At 40.2% G+C, this 19,999-nt stretch overlaps 1 protein-coding gene across 2 annotated transcripts in view; it reads right to left on the bottom strand.

The window, feature by feature from the left end:
* LOC136884480 (abscission/NoCut checkpoint regulator) overlaps positions 1-19,999 on the bottom strand; it is a 90,272-nt gene that overhangs the window by 69,137 nt on the left and 1,136 nt on the right. For both annotated transcript variants that reach the window (XM_067156677.2, XM_067156678.2), the window contains exon 2: positions 14,816-14,985. In XM_067156677.2, the coding sequence (XP_067012778.2) occupies positions 14,816-14,985 (170 nt within the window). The remainder of the gene's footprint in view (positions 1-14,815; positions 14,986-19,999) is intronic.

Here is a 19,999-nt window from a genome sequence, read left to right as displayed (position 1 = left end):
ATCTTGCTGCACAAGTTAAAATTTAGACACACTGTGGCATATAGATTGAAAAGTGTTTAATACTTTTATTCTTAGAGCAGGTTGAACACAAACATTTTTTGAACAGCTTTGTATTTTTTTGTACATATTTTATTAATCTGCCTGAAATTATAATGAGTTTACAAATTAATAGCCTACAGTGAAAATTTTACAAAAGTGGTGAATTTCACTGTTAAACTCACCACCTTGAGCTAAGGAAGTTAAGAAGGCGAACTTCCTGAGCGCCAAGTTAAATGTGACCGTGAGAGGAAAGCTCAATATCAGCACTTATTACCTAAATTCCTCTTTTATAACCAGAAAAAGAAGGCAGGCAGTCAAGACTTGAATAAAAATTCTGTACAATGCGGATCTAATGTAGATGACATTTATCTCCACTATTCCTCACTTCTTTCCACACCAAACAAGTGTGTAAGACAGGAGCATGATTTGGATTTCAGTGAAAGAGAATGTGTCTCTTCAGATGAGACAGAAACAACAACTGTCATTGAATTAATGAACTTGACCATTTTCGGTTCCTATTACATCCGTACTGACTATTAATGATTTATGAACCTGTAATAAACATGGCTAATAAAGGTCCGCCTGTCAATACAATTAATAATAATGTTAGTGGATTTACGCTCCACTAACTACTTTTACGGGTTTTTGGAGACGCTGAGGAGCCAGAATTTACTCCCGCAGTAGTTGTTTTACCTGCCAGTAAATCTACAGACATGAGGCTGATGAATTTGAGCACCTTCAAATACCACCAGACTGAGCCAGGATCGAACCTGCCAAGTTGGGGTCAGAACGCCAGCACCTCAACAGTCTGAGCCACTCAGTCGGCATCAATACAATTGATTATACAATTAGTATAAACTGCTCACTAATTTAATTCATACCACCATCGTACATGTTTCGAGAAATAGATCTATTCTCTTCTCCAGCAGTAATAAAAAAGCTAACAAAATCCCTAAGGAGATGCTTGAATTTATAACACACAAAACCTTAAAATAAATTATCTACTTTTTTAAAAACTTACCTTTAAAGAAAAATTACCTCATTCCTTTAATTTTGGTGTAAAATGCAATGCAGATCAATCTAGATTTAGTGTGAACTGTCAAATATATGGAAACCAAATTTTGCTCTCAAAGGGAAAGTTTCCAATCCACTCAGCAGATCATTTAGCAATGTTTTAACCATCCTATACATTCTAGATGGTCTGCGAAGCAAGGGCAGGTACTGCATATGGCACAGTATATTCTTTCCCCGTTTTTGTTTTGGGGTTTAAATGCTAGGTTTTTCCCGACTGCCTGGACAATCCACTTCACGTACTGGTATTTCACTCTATAAACAGCCATCATCTTTGTAATTCAGTTCAGTAGTTCTCCAAAACCAAACCAAACCCCATGGTGCAACAGCCCGAAGGGCCATGGCCTACCAAGCGACAGCTGCTCAGCCCGAAAGCCTGCAGATTATGAGGTGTCGTGTGGTCAGCTCGACGGATCCTCTCAGCTGTTATTCTTGGCTTTCTAGACTAGGGTCGCCATCTCACCGTCAGATAGCTCCTCGATTGTAATCATGTAGGCTGAGTGGACCTCGAACCAGTCCTCAGATGCAGGTAAAAATCCCTGACCTGGCCTGGAATCGAACCCGGGGTTTCCACGTAAGAGGCAGGCACGCTATCCCTACACCGCGGGGCCGGCTCAGTAGTTCTCATTACAGGAAAAAGAAAAGGAGAAATGACTGAGTGCTGATTAAATACTTATCAAGATGATATCGGAAACTGAAAGGAGTTACAGGAATTCAACATATGGCAGAATTATTCAAATATGTTCACTGTAATTTCTGACATTAAGTTTTAGTTGGAAAGTCAGGCAATCAAGAGCAAGTAAGACCACTGCAAATGAGAAAACTCTCTTTGACTGCTGGAAAATGTATAGTACTGTAACAGTAAGAAAACTTATAAAACATAAGCCTTTTGATTATGTATGACATGTACTCGAGTTCCTACTCTACCAGTAAGTACAGTAATCAGATTAAGTTACCAATTATTTTAATGTATTCTGATAATGTTTGACATGTTCTCAAGTGTTTAGTGTGAATAAATGGAGAATGTAGACTATTTTCTAGTACATTTTCATTAAATGGAAATCTGGCTTTTGTAGAAATATTTCCTGGTCCCCTGTGATTCTGTTTAATACAGATTTTAACCCCCCTCCCCCACCTTCTCTCTCTCTCCCCCTCTCTCTGTGGGTGTGTGTGTGCAGTATTTGCAATATATATCTATAATAATAAAAGGAAGAAAGAGAGAGAGAGAGAGAGTGTGTGTGTGTGCGTGCGTGCGGCACATACTGAACGTAGGTAGATGGAAGGGAATCCGAATGCACCTCGAAGCCGGATTTTCCAATTTTCCTTTCGTTGGCGAGTTATGAACGAAAAACCGTTGGAAAACGTGTGTTGGGACACGACAATCCAATGTGCTGCCATCAGGATTAAATGTTCAGATTCACTGTCCCTGGGCAACATACGTAAGATAGGCAATACAAGTAAAGGAGCCATTTTTTTTAAGACCATAGCACAGGAAGCAATTTTCGATCCCAGACATGAGGAGCCATATTCAGTAGGTAATATCCAGAACTGTTTGTGTGTACGTGTGCAATGCCAAGCCAAATCTATGGCAAGCAGAGATGTGAAATTTTTAATGGAGGCGTATTCTTAGATGCCTGCATTAATTACTTTTTATCATTTGAATTATTTATTTTATGGGTATAGCTCAATACTTATCCGATATACATTTCATTCGCTTAAAATTTTCACGCATGGCTGTGTCAAAGAGCAATTATTGCTCCGAGAAATGAAGCTGTGAACGTCATCAACAAGCAACTTTTACAACAATTACCCAGTGTTCTACAAATGTACAAGTCTATCGACACGACACGTAATACAGATGAGGCTGTCAACTACATGATAGAGCATTTGAACAACTTGGAATCACCTGGAGCACCCTTGAACATCTTGGAGCTGAAGACTGTGGCACCGATTGCATTGAAAGTAACAATATAATTAAAAATAATTTAATTCATGCAATTTATGTAAAAACAATGTGGGTTAATACATCTAATGTTTTCTTGCTTTTAAATAAATGCTTTAAAAACATCTAATGGTTGAATTAATAAACACAGGCGAAGCTGCAGGTACATGCTAATTTGTTTCTTTGTTTGTTTGTTTGTTTGTTTTATTACATATAAAACTCAAACTTTGTTTAAAACTTCCTATATATCTTAAACTCACCTGAGTCAACCTTTGGTAAGCTGTATTCTTTTTGTAAAACATTTTAGTAATACCTTGCGAAATTATTGTAACTTACCATCAGGACATTATACCAAAATTACAGATTAAGAAAAAAGAAAAACAAATAACCAATATGAATGAAATGCTGAAGTTTTAAAATTAATTCCACCACTCTGGCTTGTACAATCATATAGCTTATCTATTTAAATTTCAGTCAACTGAACATCAGAGTACTAGTAGCTGTACTGGGTAGCATTCAATCATCAGCTGCCACACTTCAATGCACCCAACCAGCATTAATGGTCAGTTACTCACAGAAGTGGAGACTCATGTGGCTGGTACAAACAAAGCAGCAGGCCTACAAGTATTGATTCTCAGTGAGAAGGGAACAGAAATTAAGGGAAGTGAAATTAACACAGGTTTCAGTCATCAGTACAATGTAAGAAGTGACATGGTAAAGTTAGCAGAAAGAGAGTAAGCAATTTCTGTTATGTGTTAGTAAGGTGTTCTTTGCCTCTTTGGGTAATGTTTGGGGAAAGAAGCTTCAGGGTTCCCAATATGTTATTGCATATGGTAACTATAAGGTAAGTAAAAATGCTAGCTTTAGTAAAATTCCTCTCAGGTGCATGAGCTAACTTCACAAATCATGCTCAGATTTATCTCTGGAGACATGCAGTAGTCAAGAGTGCAGAATAAGGTCCAGTATGGGCTAGATTTATTTGTCTCAATCTTGTCTCAACCTTTAAAATGACTACAGTAGCAGAAGTATGAGAAATGAAAAGGAAGAAACAAGTGACTAATCAAGTTATACAGGGTTACTCAGCTAAGATGTCCACCTCGAAATAACTCTTCAACCGTCAAAGATATTGACTGTGGAGAAGTTTGCAAATGAACTTGGGAGTTTTGCACGCAAGCTAGTGATTAGGAAGTCTTTTTTTTTTTTTGCTAGGGGCTTTACATCGCACCGACACAGATAGGTCTTATGGCAACGATGGGATAGGAAAGGCCTAGGAGTTGGAAGGAAGCGGCCATGGCCTTAATTAAGGTACAGCCCCAGCATTTGCCTGGTGTGAAAATGGGAAACCACAGAAAACCATCTTCAGGGCTGCCGATAGTGGGATTCGAACCTACTATCTCCCGGATGCAAGCTCACAGCCGCGCACCTCTACGCGCACGGCCAACTCGCCCGGTGATTAGGAAGTCTATACCACCACCTCTTCTATTCTGCTTGCCACAATTCCGAAGGTGAAAATCTTTCACACCACCAGGACTCAAAACCGGCTAACTACCACATCAGATGATGATGATGATGATGATGATGATGACACCCAGACCAAATTCTCAGCCTGTAACTAATAATGGAATATTACAAATACAGAAATAAACAACTGTTCATTTCATTCATAGATTTCAAAAAGGCTTATGATAGTATACACAGACCCACTCTTTTAAAAATCCTCAGATCATATGGCCTTCATCCTAAATGAACAACAATTACCGATTTAACTTTTTTTCTTGCTAGTGGCTTTACATTGCACCGACACAGATACGTCTTATGGTGATGATGGGATAGGAAAGACCTAGGAGTTGGAAGGAAGCGGCCGTGGCCTTAATTAAGGTACAGCCCCAGCATTTGTCTGGTATGAAAGTGGGAAACCACGGAAAACCATCTTCAGGGCTGCCGACAGTGGGATTCTTACCCACTATCTCCCGCATGCAAGCTTACAGCCGCACGTCCCTAACTGCAACGCCAATTCGCCCGGTTGAACTAACTTTAACCAACACAATTTCAAAGGTAAAATTCAGAGGAGAAATGTCAAATGCTTTTACAATAAACACAGGCCTCAGACAAGGTGATGGATTACCCCTCCTGCTCTTTAATGTGGCTCTAGATTGCATCATAAAAATTCGGCAAAATGAAAACCCACCTAAAATCAAAATTGGAGCAAAACCCTCAATAAGGACAAACTGCCTATGGTTTGCAGATGATTTTAGCTCTTTTCGCCCTCAACATGGAAGAAGTCCGTGCTCAGATCACCAGTCTCCAGAAATTTGCATTAAAAACAGGATTACAAATATCCTTTGAGAAAACAGATCATGCCGATGAAACCTCTCGACATAAACTAAGTCATCATAAATGATCAAAAAATTAACATAGTCCTAGAATTTAAATACCTTGGAGAAATCATTATGCACAACTTAAGCGAGAAAGCAACATGGATAAATAGAACCATCAAAATGAAAAAAAGCACACTTTATAACCTGAGCAACTTATAACAAAATGCTTGTCAATAGACACTAAGATCCAACACTACAAAACTGTAACTTTGCCTGAAGCCACTTAAGCTTGCGAAACCTTGTTCCAAATTAAAAATGAAAGAAGAATTGATCAGCTCCTCAAAACTGAATGAAGAATTATTAGAACTTGCATAAATAAAAAGTACCAGGTTGAAGGAGTCTGGAGAATCGTCCTCAATGAAACTGTCTATCGAGAGATTGACCCAGTTACCAGCACGATGAAGAAGAAAAATAGCATAAAACAGTTCCATAATTAAGATTAAAAATTATGTTAGTAAGGAACAATTAGGTGGTTGGGGGAGGGGGGGATGGGAAAAATACGTGAAGGGTGGGAGGACGGGGAGTTGTTAGTTAAAGATTAAAACCTAAACCTTATACAAATTTAAAAAATTATTTTTTTAAATTAAAAAGTCTTTGGTTTCATTCTTTAACAGCACTGGTTTTATTAAATTTGACGGTTTTTAGCATGATGCTCTTGCAAACTTGTCTTGGTTGTATAATGTTCCTTCTTTTGCTAGACCTTTCTTGTTTGTATCTCGTTACTGTCCGGTGGAGAAGATTATGTTTATTGTTGGTCGAATTATTCAGGTTTCGTTAAGTTGGATAGTTTGGAGTACGACCTGTAACCGGCAGAAAATTAAAATTACCTGGGGGTGTGTTGCCTAAAGAAATTGTTTGCATTTTAAATAAATTGAAACTGTAAAAATTTTTTAAACTTACCCCTATCCAATTGCTCGGTTATACAAATTCTATTCGGAAATCGTTAAGTTGGGATGTTAGTGTACGACCTGTAACTGGCAGAAAAGATGCGTTTGTTAATTGAGAATACCTAATTGTTCCTTACTAACATAATTTTTAATCTTAATTATGGAACTGTTTTATGCTATTTTTCACCTAAGCATTATGTAAAAACAGCTGATGATGACTGCTAAGCAATCGAAACATGTACTGTAAGTTTTAATGACAAAAATTTAGCCGAAGGCTAAATAACAAAAAAGGAAAGTATCGATCAGGTGGAACCTTTCTCATTAGTCAACTTCATTACAATATTGATACGGAATGAAGAGGATAGTATGTAATCATGGAGGGCTCGACTTTAAAATATTTCGCCTTCCGATATGAGCAGTAGACCTAATGTTGTTCACTATCATCATGCGCATTTTGAAAAGTTGAAAATGTGCACAAAATGTCATAAAAGTGTTTTTTGAACAAGAGTACAGTTTTATCAAAAGAAAAATGGTCAGGGTTTACTTCACTGAGAGCGTAGAAAGGTCTTCAAGAAACCAAGTCTCCCTGAACTGAGTTTCCTTTCAAATAGAAGACTATACACTGATGAGCAGTCGACCTAGAGATTGGCACCATTTTGGGAAAATGGCATTATGGTCAGGCCAGCCAATGTAATTTTAAGAGTCCAGTTTCGTACAGCGACCTCAACAAAAAACGGATTACAGAATGCTGTTCTTCCTTGGTGAAAACAGCGAATGGCGCAGCCATCTTTTAGTCGCAACACGCAAGCTGTACTGGTCTGGTAACGCTGAAACATAGCACAGATGTAGACAACAGTGCCATCTAGCGGCTGGTGAGCACACAACGCCAAAGAGCCAACCTAAAGACAATTAGAGCAAAATTGCAGATACTTATTGACTTGCTCTCGTAGTTAAACATTATATACATTATATAAAACTGTAGTAAATTTCAATCTTATTTGTTGACCTGTTAGGAGACGCGTGAGTACTTTTTACCCATGGCAAAATGAATTATTAATAATTCTTTGGAGTGTTAGTTGTCTGAACGTAGAAGGAGAGAGAACAAACTGGTTTAGCAAAAAAAAAGTGGATTAAGACAAGGAAGTTCTCTGTCACCTTTGCTCTTTGTTTTAGTAATAGACGAGCTAATGACAAAAGTGGCAGGGAAAATTGGGGAAGGAAAAATGAAAATGACATCTACAGATTACCTGTTAGTCTGAGGAGAAAAGGAAGAGGATATTCAGGAATAGTTAGATGCATGGGAAGATAAGGTGAAACAATCCATCCATCCATTATCTAAAGGCTAGGCCTTGTCGCTGCAGCCACACCCCACGATCTTCAGCAGTTCTTTTCATCGTGACACAGGAAGCAAAACCCAGCTGAGTGTTTATGTTCCTAAGGTATGAGAGACGTGGTCATCCTCTCTTCTTCTTCTCTTGGACCTTTCCTTCGAAGACATTCTGGAGAAAGGTGTTATGTCGTAGGACGTGTCCAAGAAATTTTTAGCTTTCCTCTGCTCTATTGAATAAATTAAGATCCGTTTCTCATTAGTGTCATTCAAGATTTGGATATCAGTCTTTTTTTCTGTCAAACTTGTCCCTGTCAGCCTTCTTCAGAACCACATTTCTGCAGATTCTAGTATTGATTATGCTTGCTTTCCCACAACCTTAAGTTAGCACATTCCAAACAAAGGTTTTAACAGATTTCTTCCTGGTTTCAATTCCTATGTGCTTATTTAACAATAGATTTTTCCTGCTTTGAAACACTTGTTTTGCCATAGCAATTCTTCTTTTGACTTCTAACAGGCACTGATTATCATTGGTAATAACACTACCCAGATGATAAAATTATTTAACCTGATCTATTTTTTCACAGCCTAATTTAATGTTTGTTTTCAATTCAGTCTTCTTCTCTTGAAAAAGGAGCGAGATGGTGATCACAACTAGAAAGAAGGAGAGGCCTACGGGAGGGATAATGCTTGGAGAAGAACAGCTTAGGAAGGCAGAGTGTCATGTACCTGGGAAGTATCATAGAGGAAAGTGGAAGAAATGATAAGGGAATAATCAAGCGTGGGAGACAAGCAGAAGCATTACTGAAAAGTCTCAAAAGCCTGGTTTGGAGCAAGAATGTCCCACAGAGAAGCAAAAGAGTGATATAAAGGACGTACTATGTACCTATTCTGACGCATGCAGTAGAAACTTGGATGAGGAAGAGAGCCGTGACAGGGTACAGGCAAGTGAAATGAAATTTCTGGGAAACAGGATAGGAGTAACAAGAATGGATAAGATGAGAAATGGGAAGTTCAAAGACATAGTAAAAGAAGAGCCACTACAGAACAGAATAGAGGCATCTAGACTGCGATGGTATGGACACATGTAGAGAATGACAGAGGAAAGGACTGCGCAAGAGTGAAGAGGGAGAAGTGTAGGGAAGACAAGAGTAGATGGAGAGGCTTATGTTCCAAGCAGTCTTGGCCAACAACTGGAAACTACATTTGATGATGATGATGATGCTGATCTCTTTGAATCCCTGTTCGAGAGCACATTTCCCTTACATACAAGGGTGCACGAACTCAAGGCTGCCGGAGCTCTGCATCCTTCACTACATTAAGGGAAGTTTCATACAAAAATATTGCTGTTCTGTATTCTAGATTGTTTCCTTGACATAATCTAATTACTTTTGCTTTTATTCTACAGGGGATGGTAACGTAATCTAATTTTCATCATTGCTGGGAATTATATCACATCCCATTTTACGTTGGCCAGTAGCAATCCTAGTAACTACTTGAGCAATGGAGAAAGCCGAGTGCTGCTCTTTATTAGGTAATAAAAGTAAATGTACTTCTTGCGGCAGGCTGATGGGTCCCTGGACATTGCAATGAACACATCTTTCGTCTGAAAGGAATTCCACATAAGATTTGCATAATTTCTACTTCCTTATAATGTTACAAAGCTTGGGGTGTACGATGTATATTTTTACTGCTTTTTTATATTAAAATGTACAGTACTTTGAAAAACTGAACAGCCCTAGTGTTATTTATTTACATATTTTACGCCCACATTGGAGCACTTAAATCAATACATTTGAGTTAATTTCTTCTTTTACTTCTCCTAGAACTTTCTCATCCTCTCCGACCTGGAAGCCCTTGTGTGTCCGATATAGTATATTGTTTATTGTTTCCGTTCAACTGTTTTTAGCATGAGAACAGTCCTAGTGTATATTAAAAAAGATTCATTTTTCTGGAAGTCTATTTGTACCATACCCCAACTGTGCCAGCTTTGAAGAGAAAGTCACCATACATACTGCAGCTGAACTCAGGTCACAAATATTTTTTACAATTGCCTTCACGTCGCACTGACACAGATAGGTGTTATGGCGACGATGGGATAGGAAAGGGCTAGGAGTGGGAAGAAATCGGCGTGGCCTTGATTAAGGTACAGCCCCAGCATTTGCCTGGTGTGGAAATGGGAAACCAACTTCAGGGCTGCCAACAGTAGGAGTCGAACCCAGTATCTCCCAGATGCAAGCTTAAAGCAGCGCACCCTTAACCGCACAGCCAACTCGCCCAGTCAGGTCATGAATAAACCAAAATTTTTTGAGCTTAGACAGCTTTTTCCAATTTGTGATCGACTGTTGTTTGGTTTGGCATTACTGCATGAATGAATTAATTCAGTTTTGGTCATCAATCCAGTTGTGGCTTACTGTGTGGAAAGCAGAGCACCTTCGTCACTTAACTCTCTCAGTGCCAGAGTCGCTGTGTGTGATCCTCAAAAAATTAACAATTCTTGCCAGCGCTCTAAGGGATGCTTCGTTTCTTCATTCTTTGATAGGCTTCTAGACCAGAAACGGCTCCTGATCTTGGCATGACAAGGAGAGTTTAAGCTACCACGTTCTGACAACATAATCGTTCTCCATCGATAATCTCGAGTGATGTTTAAAGTTCCTTGGCTTGTGTACGCGCGACTCGTAAAACCATGGAGTCAAAGTGTAAGAAGAGTTGTGTAAGAGAGGAGGAAATTAAAGAACTAATGAGTCCAGGAAATGTTGTGGCTGTGCAGGATTGTCCTGGTCAATATTCCTTTCTTCCCTGTCACTATTATTATCAACATCATCACTAGCACTTGCTTGGTTATGTACAGTCACATTCCATGCAGGTAATACGAGAGGCGGATCAAATATAAATGGGATTTTATTTTTCATTTAAATTAATTTATTGAAAAACACAAGGCAATTACTATTTATTTTTCTACATAGTTCCCTCCTTTGGAAATGCATTTATCCCAGCATATCGGCAGCTTTTTGATGCCCTCATCGTAAAAAGAACAGGGTCATGTCACCAGCCAGTTGTGCGCGAAGTCTTCCACACTCTCGTCATCTTCAAATCGTTGCCCTCCTAGAGCTTCTTTAAGCAGCTCGAACAAATGGAAATCGCAGGGTGATAAGTCTGGCCTGTAAGGAGGATGATCAAGTGTAGTCCAGTGTATTTCCTGCAGCTTGAGACAGTTAGAGCTGCAGTATGAGGCTGCGCATTGCCGTGGAGGAGGATGACCTGTTGAATCGGTTGGTCTCGCCTTTTGCGGTGATTTGCAACCCTTGCCTTGTTCAACAGCTCGCAGTAGTAAGCAGCACTGATTGTGCATTGCTCATGCAAAAAGATCAATTAGCAAAATGCCTCGCCGATCGAAAACAACGGTTACAAGAGTCTTGCCAACTGACGGTTGAGTCTTGGCTTTCACTGGTGCTGTCTCCCCTTTCCTCCCCCACTCCTTACTGGCTTGTTTAGATTTGGGAGCGTAGTGGTGGACCCATGTTTCGTCACAGGTGACAATATGACTCAAAAATGCATCACCTTCTTCCGCAAACCTTGCTGGAAGTCTCTGACAGACCCCCAAAGTCACAACTTCAGATTTTCAGTTAAAAGGCAAGGGACCCATCTGGAACACACTTTACGGAACTATAGGTTGTTTGTGACGATTCTTTGACAGCTCCCATAACTGATTCAGACTTGTTCTGCAATTTCTGATATTCTCGCCCGTCAATCGTCGTCAATTATGTCTTTAACTGCATGAATGTTTTCGTCTGTAATCTTGGTCCGAGGACGGCAATAATGCTGCTGATTTTTTACAAGTTCTCGTCCTTCCTTGAAATGTTCATGCCAGGAAAATTCACACATCCTTGATAATGATAGCTGAACTGTGCAGTCAATCTCTGGCAAATTTCCACCGATGTAACTCCTTCATGAGCAAGAAATTTTATAATCATGCGTTGCGCAGTGGAGAGTTCGCCTGTTGCTTCGACATCGTGAGCGTTACTGACGAAACGGCGGGAAATATGTAAAAGCATGCTCTCCCCACTCCTAACGGTTCTGCCTAAGCATAGTAGACGTGCAGGGCCAGTCCTACCAACTGTTGATGTTCAGGAACAAAAATCCTGTTTATATTTGACCGACCTTTGTACAATTCATTGTCTAAAGTGAAATAGCCTCTTGATTCCTCACCAAGTTCAGAATCACCGTCCACGAAGTCCAAGAGGCCACCAATTTACTCCCCAGTCATCAGCTATACAGCTGTTTATTTTCATTGTCATCATTTAATTACCTTTACTTTTGTGATTGCCTTTGTTGGTGTATTTTTCAATATGCTAGATTTTAGAATTTTGGATTTTTGACACCCCTGCAGATTTTTTAGAACAAACAAAATGTGTTTCTTGGTTCTTGTATTATGTACGTGTGCCCTCCAGTGTTCATATTTACTTCATTTGTAAGCATGTGGTAAAAGGAATTACCAAATTTTCCAACTTTTATTTTCCTTAATAAATTATTTTAATTAATTAATAATGTGAGGAATAAATTTCATCATGATCTGAAAGTTATCCTGAATTTGAATGACTATGTTTTGTACTCCCCAATTAAGTTTTGCTTTCACATCTTTAAAAACAGAGGAGTTATTCTTTTTTTCCTGAAAGCCTACATTTTCCTTTAAAATAGCCTGGCACTTTTAGACCTCACCTTTACATTTTCACCTGGCACTAAAAGGGTTAAATAATGAGTGGAGACGTTACTCTTCGATGCAAGAGGCAGCTTAACAAATTTTGTACGTGGAATCCTGTCAAAACTGGGTTTCTCTGCAAACTTCCTGCGCGATATATCGCGTCTGTGATGAGGGACTCCCTGAACATTTTGCATCCCCAGTGTTCTCCCTGGGATCTTTTTACTGGGCGCACCACCCTGCCATTTATACAGGCCGCCCAGCTCACAAAACCTAGATATGTGCTAGTTACATAATATTAATACATTATTCGAGTCACCTGCCTTTGCTGGTGGGACCTAGTGTTTACAGTGCACTATGTCTTCTGGTATAGGCTAGAGCAATTTTGTTACTTTCATTGATCTGTCTCTGTCTTATCCTTGGCTTTGACAATATGAAAGTGACTGAGGTATGAGCGATGCTAGTAATGCCAATCCTTATGCAGCCAGTCCCTGCTATGAATGGTGTGAAACTATTGCTCATAGGGTCGGTTGGTGCATGCATTTCTGTGGGCTTGGCAGACTGATATGTAATAGCAACTTCTGGCTCAGTGAAGAAAGCAACAGGAAACTACCTCACTCCTCATTTCCCTAGTACGTCTCTTCAGTGATGCCTAGGCCATCTATGACAGCTGATGGTGGATCTGTTGAGGATCCAACCAGCCTTTGGGCTGACGACTAAACGTACAGTACATACATACATAAATACATTCGAGTCACTGGGTACTCCACATTAAAGTATAAATACCTTTTTTGCTATTTGCTTTACGTCGCACCGACACAGATAGGTCGTATGGCGACGATGGGATAGGAAAGGCCTAGAAGTGGGAAGGAACCAGCCGTGGCCTTAATTAAGGCACAGCCCCAGCATTTGCCTAGTGTGAAAATTAGAAACCACGGAAAACCATCTTCAGGGCTGCCGACACTAGGATTCGAACCCACTATCTCCCGGATGCAAGCACACAGCTGTGTGCCCCTAACCGCACGGCCAACTCGCCCGGTGTATAAATACTGTAATACCTTTAATTTAAATGATAAGTCTTCATTACTGTCAGCCTAATAACATCAATTACATTGGAGTTTATATGTTTAGCTTGATTATAATGTAGTGTCATACATGAGCAGTGTGTGGATTGGCGTGGAATCGCATGCGAGGACTTGATTCCGCGGGACGTTACAAACCCGTATCGCACTACACAGCAACAGAATGGTGAGCCTCAATGTTACATGATCATGAACAAGCGGTAGAACACTACAAGTTCAAAATACTCCGTTATATCTTGTTTGTGAGAACACTAAAATAGTTCAAATTTGCAGATAATATTTTACCTATTTGATATTGTTAATGCCCTGAGGGGAATAAATTTAAATTTTATCATATTCATTTTTATGTATTATTCCCACCTGGCTACTGATCCCTGGCACCCGGCTGACGAAAACTTCCGAGGAGAACAGTGATCTCCATTTGTATTTTAGCAGAGGAGAATGTTTCACTTATTTAGAATTCATTTGGCAGTATTATAACATTAGATTTTTACTAAAATTTGTAATCATGCTGAAGCTATTCTGGACCCTTGTGGCCAGCTGTATATACAGTAAGATGAATACAATTATTTTATCTTATTTTATTTTAATTTAAAATATGAGCTTAATGTAAGGCAAAACATGCTACTACCATACAGGCTGTGAAATAGTTAGGTATTTCCAAGACTAAAGTAAAACATTGGTGGAAACATGAAGAAAAGTTGAAGAATGCAGGCATACTGAGGAAAGCATTCAGTATCCCAAAGACATGAAATTTAACAAAACTGGTAGGTTTGTTACCAAATTTGAGTAGGAGAAACAAAACCACACTTATCCAATAAGTCATTAAGTTATATGAATGAAGGCATCAGAGGTGACAAGCGAGTTACAAGCTCTAGTAACTGAATTAACACAGGCCTGAGGTGGTGTAAGCAAATGTCAGAACTGTGGTTACGACATTGTATTACTATTGCACAATGTCTACCAGCATTGCACCAATAAATTAGTTTATTATTATTATTATTATTATTATTATTATTATTATTATTATTATTATTATTATTATTATTATAACAACAAGCACAACATTTCATCTATCCCTAGGTTGTCCTTCTGTATCACCTAGACCTTGGGGTATGTAGCAATTTTAATATTTTGGAAGATGAATGGCGACTTGTATTCCATGGTAGAATACCGCCCATCGTATCCCGTACCACTTCTACGTAATACCGACTTTTAAATAATTCTCTTGAAAGAAGAACACCTGACTACATTAGATTTTTTCCTTTCCCTGAGAGCTGGGGGGAGACCGCGTTTCCCCCCCCCCCCCCCCCCCTTCCCCAGGGTATGGGCGCCCTTGTTTGGAAGAGACTACAGAGAAAGATGTAAGGTTATTAATATAATCTCTTACTTGAGATAAGCTGCAGGAGGTTCTAACACCTCTGCTTTCTTCGACGCATCTGGCACTCCAATGTAACAGAATCTACAAACAGTTTTAATGTCTGGACCCAGCTTAGGGATAACTCTCTTGTACCGCAGACACTTGCTGCAAAAGGCAAATCCACATCCTGGGCATCCATGCTGGAACAAAAAGGGTAACTAAATACATATATATTTATTTTTTACAAGTTGCTTTACGTTGCACCAACACAGATAGGTGTTATAGTGATAATGGAACAGGAAAGGGTAAGGAGTGAGAAGGAAGCAGCCGTGGCCTTAAGGTACAGCCCCAGCATTTGCCTAGTGTGAAAATGGGAAACCACGGAAAACCATCTTCAGGGCTGCCGACAGTGGGGTTCGAGCCCATTATCTCCCGAATACTGAATACTGGCCACACTTAAGCGACTGCAGTTATCGAGCTCGGTACACATACATAATTAACATCAGCAAAATCAAGATTATGCGGAGGATGGTTGTGGATACTTGCACAGTATTTAAGAATAAAGAACTACTGGGCAAGAAGGAAGGCTGAAAAACTGTTGATTCCACATAATCCTAGCGACCCATTAGTGAAGAAGAAACTGTCACCAAGGGAGTTGGCCGTGTGGTTAGGAGAGCATAGCTGTGAGCTTGCATCCAGGAGATAGTGGCTTCGAACCCCAATGTCGGCAGCCCTGAAGATGGTTTTCCTTAGTTTCCCATTTTCACACCAAGTAAATGTCACAGACGCTTCATGCTGGTGGTAATTATTGTTTTAAGAGGAAGTACAACTAGGTAAGCATCCTCTATATAACACTAATCAGAGAGGAAAATGGAAAGGATCCAACACTTTGAAACATGAAGACAACAGCCAAAAAATAACAAGAGCTATGAAGGGCGTGAAAATGAGACACCAGGATTTGCAAAAGTAATTCCATCGGGGTTGGAAATGAACAAGAGTTGACCAAGGGAGGTCGCATAGGATAGATGAAAGTGAAGAGCCTGGCACAAGTAGGTGGAAGCAATGTCAGGACTCAGCTAAGGGCCCTGTGGTCGCCAATCCAAGCTCCCAAGTTAAGAGCCCATGGGGCCCCTTTTAGTCGTCTCTTCTGACAGACAGGGCATACCGTGGGTGTTATTCTACCGCCCCAATCACAGCAGAAAACATGTTCACTTCCTTCCTACTCCTTCCTTTTCCTGTCCTGTCGGTGCAACTAAAGCCAACTGAGAAAATAAAGAAAAGAAAAAGAAACTGTTGACCAAAAAATTCGTAACACTTTGATGTTTTCATGGAATATGAATTTAATGAACAAAATATTGAGTTAAAATTACAGTACTGTGTAACAGGCAACATCATCATTTTCCCGTACCCTGGTGCAAGCTCTGCTGCACAAGTGGCCTTGGCCCTGTATAACGGCAGGGTGCCCTCCCTCACGCCGACACAATGTGGAAGGATGTATTCACCACTGCACCTTTCCGTGGTGTGCCGCGTGTACACAAAGAGGAGTGTGCTGGGGGAAATACCTAGTCCCCGAGTCAGAGGAATTAACCAGGTGTGGTTAAAATTCCAGATCCATCCAGTAATCAAACCTGAGACCCTCATGGACATTCGGCCAAGGAACTGGACAAATTATAACACACATAAACGTAAAATTTATTTCAGCTTAATTTTTCCTAAGTGCTACGTTTTTTTCTGACTGGCAGTATATTATGTTGTTCGTTTCATACCTCACAAACTACATTTACAATTATCAGAGACACTGCGGTACCGGAATTCTATCACCAACGGTAATAATTAAATGTGTGCACATGTGCACAGAACGAAGTCTAGTCCCCTTATGCCTTGGTTAAAACCAAACCTAACCCTATGGCCCAATAGCCCCGAAGAGCCATGGTGGTGGTGGTGATTATTGTTTTAAGAGGAAGTACAACTAGGCAACCATCCTCTATATAACATTAATCACGGAGAAAATATGGAAGGGATCGGACACTTTGAAAAATAAAGATATCGGCCAAAGGAAGACGAGGGCCATGAAGGGCGTGAAAATGAAAGACTCCCTAGCCCTCATAAACCTAATAGCGTCAGGGTCGGAAGAGAACAGGAGTTGACCAAGGGAGGTCGAATAACATAGATGAAAATGAGAAGCCTAGCACAAGTAAGTGGAAGCAATGCCAGGACTCAACTAAGGGTCCCGTGGTCGCCAACCAATGCTCCAAAGTTCAGAGCCCTTGGGCCCCTCTTAGCCGCCTCTTACGATAGGCAGGGGATACTGTGGGTGTTATTCTACCTCCCCCACCCACAGGGGGACGAAGGATCATGGCCTACCAAGCGATCACTGCTCAGCCAGAAGGCCTGCAGATTGTGAGGTGTCGTGTGGTCAGTACAATGAATCCTCTCGGCCGTTATTCTTGGCTTGTTAGACCACAGCCGCTAGCTCACCGTCAGGTGGCTACTGAATTGTAATCACATACTATTTGCATATGATGAGAAGTCGTGACAGCTTGTAGGTACGGCACGAGTAACAGATACTACACTAAGCTACAAACAATCATCGTGACATACAATGCGAACTCTCTGAAACAGATATACAGATGTTGATTCCCACAGAGAACCTGAAATATTTGTCCTGAATGAGTACATTTATAATACCAATACAGATGGTCCGTTACTGGACATTACAAATTTTCCAGCTAACTCATTCCTGGTTGCCAGTGTTTTGCCCCAGTGTGCTAAATTGGGCTCTTCAATTGGTAAATAGCACAACTACCAAGACGCATGGCTAGTGCATACCGTGGAGGCCACTGCATAGGCTACTTGGAGCCACCGGCAGTGCCAATGCACTGCGAGAGACTTTGTCTCATTTTCATACAACTGATGCCTATCTGGCTATCAGATGATATAGATACTGATTCCCATAGGGAACCTGAAACAGATGCATGTTCACTATTAACTTGTTCATACGCAGTACTTACAGTAAATGTGTAACTAAAGCACAATTGCTCTACCACTTTGAAGCTTCAGAACAGCACCTCATTTCAGAAGAGTAATCAAGGACGGAACAATGTTTAATGTCGGGCTTTGAGGCTTGAGATGGGCACATGCACGCAGCCATGTTTACCCCTCGCAACCACGTGACTTCTCATCAGTCGACCATAGTAGACCGAGTGGACCTCAAACCAGCCCTCAGATCCCGGTAAAAATCCCTGGCTTGACCAGGGATGAAATCCGGGGCCTCTGGGTAAGAGGCAGGCACACTACTCCTACACCGCGGGGCTGGCGCCTGCTTAAAATAGACCAACAGTAGACATTTCACATTAATTTAGGGTACTGCCAAAGTTTTGAAACCTAACTATATCGAAGAGTTTTACCAATGAAAACTGTGTTTTTAAATCTTCAACTTTAACAGATATGAAAAGTGGTGGTGGTGATTATTGTTTTAAGGGAAAGTACAACTGGGCAACCTTCCTCCTAACACTTCCCAGAATGAAAATGGAAGAGGTCGTACACTTCAAAGAATGAAGATATCAGCAAAAGAAATGGAAGGCTGAGGAAAAGAAAGACTCCCTGGGCCTTGTAAACATTAATACCAAGTCAGCACAGACGAACGGACTACAAAGGGAGGTCGGATAGAGGAGATGAGAAGTATGTCAAATCAATGCCAGACTCAACTAGAGGAACTGTGGTCGCCAACCCATGCTCCAAAGTTGAGAGCCCCAGGTCCTCCTATTAGCACCTCTTACAACAGGTAGGGGATATCATAGATGTATTTTATCACCCCACCCATAGGGGTTACAGACATAAAAGCCTTTATATATACACAGTACATGAAGAGGTCCCTGACCTCGCAATTGACGGTCGAACCAGACGAATCAACATAATTGCCTTCAAACCCGGGAGCAAAAATTTTCATTCTCGACCTGACAGTCAGATTCGAAGCACATGCCCAACAGCCTGTTGCAGTTGATGAAGAAAATAAGAGGATATATTCACCAATCCTTCCATATTACCTCAATAAGTACAACCTTGAGGACATCGAGGTCATGGGGCTCATGTTGGGTGCAAGGGGCACCATTCCTTAACTACTGGTCAGCTACTTGGTATGCCGAATGAGACCATTGTGAGCTGGGGCATACAAACATTGAAAGCCTTGATAGCGATCTTGAGGCATCATCTCTACGCTGCACCCACTTAATTAAATCAATTAAAGTAATTTACCTGCTGCTTCTTTGTGACTAACTATTGTTTTCTCCATATTATCAATATAATTATTGTTTTTCTTTTTATTCTGTATTTTAATTACATTAGGTACTAAATTTATAAGCTACCGTATTGTACGATATTCTTTGTCAGTTTGGCAACCTCAGTCATTTGAGGAAGAATAAATATTAAATTTATGAATCATCATCATATTCCCAACATCTTTACAGACGCACAGTGACTATGTTTTGCTTATGGTAATGCTGGCACGTAGTGCATGTCGTACTGCTCCTCCATACAGACAGAAAATTCAAGAAAACAGACAATGCTAATTGATGTCAGCATGCAATCTCCTTTAATGAATAGACAGAATGATTAGTAACAAGGATATCCTACAAGATATTCTGTGGCAGTTCTCTGGAAAAAAAAAACTGATATGAAATTCCTTCTTCCACAGTTTGTATTAAAACTCAAGTAAGTTCATTAAAATTTGAATCCTTTGAAAGAATGAATTTTTGGATAATGTCATCTAGTCTGACATGACAAAAATAAAACTCTTCAGATCAGATACTATCCATGGCAAAAAGAGAAAAGTTGGACAAGTATTACTCGCACAACTTTTCGTGATATTTGGTGTTACGGGGTTGAGGAGTAAGGAGGGAGCTCTCCCGGAAATGAAATTGGAATTGAATCGATAATATGATTGATCGATATGAATTTTCTAAATCGGTATTATCTTAAGCCAACAACTGTGTCACACACACATTATATAACATTTCTCGATGCGAATCTTGTTCCTAGCATGAATTCTATAGTTTGTCTTTGCTGTGTAAACAACAACAGTACTAGTACATAAAGTGTACGCCAGATGTGGCACAGCAATGCATAAGCAATTCATAGTTTGTGTTTCAAAGGTTGCCAATATGAATCTTGAAGATAACCGAAGTTGACCGATTCAGCACTACGGAGCCCATGTAT

The sequence above is a fragment of the Anabrus simplex genome, chromosome 12 (assembly GCF_040414725.1).
Source record: "Anabrus simplex isolate iqAnaSimp1 chromosome 12, ASM4041472v1, whole genome shotgun sequence".
NCBI classification, from domain to species: Eukaryota; Metazoa; Arthropoda; class Insecta; order Orthoptera; family Tettigoniidae; genus Anabrus; species Anabrus simplex.
The sequence above is the reverse complement of the archived record's forward strand: the minus strand, read 5'-3'. Positions and strand labels throughout refer to the sequence as shown.